This window comes from Antrostomus carolinensis, unplaced genomic scaffold, assembly GCF_000700745.2.
Source record: "Antrostomus carolinensis isolate BGI_N321 unplaced genomic scaffold, ASM70074v2 scaffold20603, whole genome shotgun sequence".
Lineage (NCBI taxonomy): Eukaryota > Metazoa > Chordata > Aves > Caprimulgiformes > Caprimulgidae > Antrostomus > Antrostomus carolinensis.
This window is the reverse complement of record NW_010307500.1, coordinates 5,932-11,383: the sequence shown is the minus strand read 5'-3', so window position 1 is coordinate 11,383 and position 5,452 is coordinate 5,932. Positions and strand designations below refer to the sequence as shown.

The 5,452-nt window shown below is 34.1% G+C and overlaps 1 protein-coding gene across 1 annotated transcript in view; it reads right to left on the bottom strand.

Moving 5' to 3' along the window:
- CERT1 (ceramide transporter 1) overlaps positions 1–2,019 on the bottom strand; it is a gene marked incomplete at its 5' end in the record, with an annotated part of 26,222 nt that extends 24,203 nt beyond the window's left edge. Inside the window, 3 exons of the mRNA XM_029084373.1 lie at positions 1–19; positions 984–1,122; positions 1,912–2,019. Coding sequence (XP_028940206.1) covers positions 1–19; positions 984–1,122; positions 1,912–2,019 — 266 coding nt within the window. The remainder of the gene's footprint in view (positions 20–983; positions 1,123–1,911) is intronic.
- Between the last annotated feature and the right edge of the window lie 3,433 nt (positions 2,020–5,452).

Genomic DNA, 5,452 nt, shown 5'->3' with positions numbered 1-5,452 from the left:
TCTTCATCATCTTCTACCACTAAATTTGAAAGAGAGTGTTAGGGGAGTGAGAAAGCATTTCCAATTCTTTAGCGTGCAATAAAGAATTAACAGCATCTTCATGGCTAAGTGGCATTTAACATTTTTTCCTATCACAGTAGTCATGAACCCGCCCTGTTCCTTATTTTGTGACCCAAAACAACTATAAATTTTACTGTCAGAAATCATCAGGCAACTAATATTTGCTCAGTGTTGAAGTTTAGCTCTTGATTCTATGGTAAGAACAACATTATTTCCGTGTTACAACTGGATAAGTAGGGAGCCACAATTCAGCAACTATTTACTCTTCCATACTAGGAAGTTCAAAAAGAAGTGGAATTGTACTTACTACTGTTTTCTTACTACCAAAAGTTTCAGGCTGCCAGAACAAATCCAGGGACGAATATAAATACCTCAGGAGAGTGGACGGATATGACAAGAAGCTGTGCTCCAAGAAGAGTAATTCAGAGGTATGCAGTGGTCCACACCTGAATCTGTTAGGCCCTCAAGTGTGCACTCAGTGTTCTAGTCCCAGACAATACATCTCAGGAGCATTCATTACTGCTGCATCTTTGCCATTTTTAATGAATGTATTGTTTCTAATATCCTATTGTTTTTTTCAAATTAAAACGTAAGAGACAGGGATAAACTTACCTGAATTCGTCTTATGAGGGTAAACAATTATTATTGTATAACATCAAATGCTTAAAAGAGCATTTCTTTTGTACAGTATTAACAGGTTAATACTAAATTAAGCAAATTTTTATGGAAATCCAGCTTCTGAAGTGAAAACAGTTAACACAGTTTATGCACAAATATCTATGATTGATCACTATACTAAAGAATAAATTTAAAATATATATTTTATTTATATCGTATCAAACAGTATAGTTACTATTTCAAGGGCTACTACTGTGTAAAAAGCTAAATTTTATAGAGCTATGAGGTTTGAGGTAAAGTTTTACCTTTATCCCTCTGGAGTTCATCTTTGGAAACTGCATCTGCACAGGCATCAAAGTATTTCTGTAAAGTGTCAACTTGTCTACACAATATATCTCTAAAGGTTTCCATTTCTGCAAGCTTCTCACGTAAGCTATGGCCCTTCTGAAAATACAAGAGAAAAAATCTGAAATGTTTCTAAATACTCAGCAGTAGCTTAATGCATAAATAAAAAAATAATTTCTTCAGCTATGAAGAACAAATTCAAGTACATTAAGGACACTTTAGATATCAGCAGCTATGAAGTACTGATAGAAGAATGTAAGAAAATGTATACAAGTGTTCCTTACTCATTTTATCCACTAGTCTCAATTTTTCCTCTGCAATGCATCTGCTACTTTACAGCATTCAACAAAACTTTATTAAAAATGCACTCTTGCATGCTAACTTTATCACTCTTTGCCTGAAAACAGTCAGCTCTAGTTTAAGATTTTTGTTCCAATCTTCACTCCCCTTTCTTGTGTTGCTCCTCTGCTCTCCCTGAAGTATCGCCCACCCAAGTTTGTATGTTAAATATTTATACATGTGAGACAAGGAAAGCTGTCATTTGTCAACCAGTATTAATTAAATTACAGAATCAGCATTCCTTTTCACCTAGAGGCCCTGACATTCTGATAAGTGAACTAGGAAAGGCTAGTGAATGCTTGTACAGGTTTGATTTTCTTGCCATTGGAAAATGACACCACAGTTTGAAAAGGTCAGCTATACAGAGGCACGAGAGAACTTCTGTATGATCTGTTCTTCACCACGTGATTACTTGCTAATACTTAAGAGTAAACCAAGTATTCTGTATTTTTTTCTATCATTGTGTGAATAAGTCTTCACATAAGTTATTTCTTTTCCAATTGTGTGTGTTATTTACACACCAACACTAAGAAAATTCTGTTCACTAACCTTGAATGAAGAGGTGGATGTCGCAGAGTATCCACTTGCTCCAGAAACAAGAGACACCATGGAGCCATGGCGTCGTAAACTTGACTCTGATCCATAGCCAGATTCGGTCTAAAAAACAAACCACACACAAAACTGGAGTGCTGAGGCTTCTAATAAAAAAGAAATAATGAAAACAAGATTGATGTAATTTCTTTTGAAACCAGTCCACATGTTTCTTGTCAGGAAGCAGCAGCAGCAGCTTAATAACCCAAATTTTGCCTGCATATTTAATATGTTGATGCAGCACCTGCAAAGTTACCCATGAATCTATTTTTGTTATCATAATGATCTGTAAAAAAATGGTTATCTACAACCTATTATGTGCCCTCAAAAGAACAAGGCAACATATATTTAAGGGTTCAGAAAAGGGATAATGTTCCATTATTTTGATAATGGAACAAAATGGTTCAAATGGTTCAAAAACCTACAATACTCTACCATTAACCAGAGAGACAACAATAGTAGCTAATTAAATAATGAAAAAAAAAATCTTGATTAAAATAACATTAAAAAGATCTAAAAATAACAAGTTTCAAATAACAATAAAAAAATTTCATCACAAATCAAGCAGAACCATAGAATGAGGAACTGGAAGAAAAATATTTCCGAAAAGGTTAGTGTAAATGGCCTGTGCATGGCAAAGGACAAGAAAAACCCTGAAAGAGAATGTCAGACAAACAAATGGTTCAGAGTAATATTTGAAATATGTTAATAGATGAGTTTGATCAAGTAGACAGTGACAACATTGTGAAGGGCTTTTGACAGAAGTAAGAAATTCTGTAGTAGCACAGAAATTCAGATGGGGCAGAGAGAAGGGTTGACAAAACAAATGGTATAGAACAAACAAGAAGTAACAACGTAATTTTAGCTTCTGTACTTTTTATGGGAAAAATGGAAACTGCCTAGGCTTTGGGAAGGCTGGAGAGCACTGATAAATTAAGACGAGAAAGAACTTGAAGAGTATTAAAAGAATAAAGGACAAAGTTGTTTGAAGTGCTGGTTAAAACAGCAGGATTTGGACAATACTGCAATGTGTGGGACAAAGTATCTATGTTTTGGTCACAAAGGGCTAGTGGCAGAGAAATGCAGTTTTAGAGAAACGAAGGTATGACTGAAAAGAAAAACCCGCGTCCCACAGTTGTCAACATAATTCCTGAACGAACGTGACTGAACGAGATTATCCAGCACAACCAAGCAAGAAGGAGCCAAGAGTTGGGTTCTGTCTGGCCCATTAAAAGAATGAAGTGGAAGACAAGAAAGCATTGAGGAAGCAGAAGAGAAACAGGATGAGTATCAAAAGCAGAAATGGAGTTGAAAAATTATTATGACCAAGAAATGCAAGTGTAGTTGTAAAAAGGTACTCCAGAAGTCCTGGTGGAAGAAGGCGAAGTGCCCATCAACTTAAAATAAAAAAAAGTGCAATTGTAAATACAAAAGTTTTAATAAGACACATCTTCAGTCCATTGCTTAATTTATCAAAAAATCAGAAATACTGGCAACTTATCTAAACTAGCAGAAACAGAACTTTACGTTTAATGACAGCCTAGAGTGAAATGACAGAACACAAGACAGTTTCCTTACTAAGTCAAACTATAAAGATGTATTAATAATTTAATAATTTCTGCTATAAATCATGCATTTAAAGCTATTTTATACTGAACAAGAGTTTTAGAAAAATAGCTATATAAATGTAGCAACCAAAGGGCTAAGAGCATTATTTTTTTAAGAATTAGTCCTACCATTAGTTTCAAAACTTGGCTTCAAAAATATCTATTGGAATAGGCTTTTGTTAAAAACATTCACATTGGATACATAGGGCTTTTTCAGAATATCAGTTCAAGACTTAAGCAGTATAGCTAGCTTTGATAATGTATTTGGAATATTGCACATTTTGAATTGCAATGCAATTCAGTGCAAGTTTTCTACATTCATTCATTGGGTTATAATTTTAAGTATAACAGTAATCAAATAAATGAAACTTTTAAGTTTTTTTGCAAATATCAAAGTAAGGGGGTTTTGGCTCTTTTTATGGACTTTAAGTCCTCCAAAGGCTTGACAAGTAAAAATGAAGTAGGTAAGGGAATAAAAGGATCTTAAAAGGACAAATAAGAATTTTAGTCTTACAGTTATTTCATTTCAGAAGTGTTTAATGAGCATAAACCTCAGAGCATTTCATAAGAGTCACACAACACTATGAAGCATGAAACATTTCCTCTAAAAAAACTTCAGTTCTACTGCGAATTTCAGTGTTTACTTAACAATACACTACAAATAGTAAGATGACTCTGAATGTGCTTTTACTACAGTTTGACAATGGGGACTCATTTTATTTTCTCTATAAGCTGTACACACTAGAAAGAAGATAAAATTTCAATTCAATGGGATACGACTTAATGAACAGATAAATTTTAAAATGTAGCCAAAATATCCATTGCATTGAGGTCAGAGTATTTTAACTAAGGACAGCAAATGTCTTCTGATTGCATTCGCCTTTAAGTGAGAAAGACACACCAATGCAAAACCTGAACTTGAGCTTAGGAAGTGAAATTTCTGTATTTCTCTAGATTTAATCAAAGTCACATTTTAGTAGTAGTACTCTCAAACTTAGAAGAATAGATGTGATCTTAGAAACAGAAAATCTGGTGACTTTTATTCTGTATTTGAATTCAATTCTTTTCTTCCTATATTACCCATACAGTCAATGCTCGGTTAATTTAGTCCACAAAATAAAAGCTGAGGGTGAAAGAAAAAAACTCTTTCAATTTCAATTTGTAAGCTTGATATTTTAAGGTACCTTTTTCGGCAATAAATTTACTTGGCTGTCAGTTATGCTTGTGATTAATAATTCCAATAAACAGTTTATCCACATATCAGAATTGTATACAAGACAGCATATACAGCTATCAACTTGCAAACACTATCAATAAAAAAAACACTACACAAAAAGCATTTAAGCAGTTTTAACTATTTGCAACCAAGGAGCAAATTCAGCAGAGCAAACAGCACACAACATGAATCCAAAGCTTGTGCATTTACAGATCATGTCCAGAAAACTGTCTCAGACAGTTATGTTTTAATAGCCAAGGGAAAAAGAAAGTTACATCAAGAATACTTGTATTTATCAGAAGAAACAACAACAGAAAGTATTATTTTACAACTGGTGCGGAGACAAGCCATTCTGCTCACAGCAGACACATGCAAACAGCCCAACACAATGAAAGCATGCATCATGCAAAGCCCCACCATTCTGCTACCGCAACATCTAAAGGAGAGCAGGTCACTGCTGCACTTATGTCTTGCAAAGCAGATCATCATTAACTATTCACTGCAGAAATACCCAATTACATTGAGAAGAGGAATGTTGACACAAGCTTCTTCTGTTTCCACAATTTTTAATTTCCCAAGATAAAAACTGGAAAAGTAGAGTCCATATAATAGGAGCTAACAGTCTCTGCTTGAAAACAAAATAAATTGCAGAAGTTGTATCAATTCATACCATCAA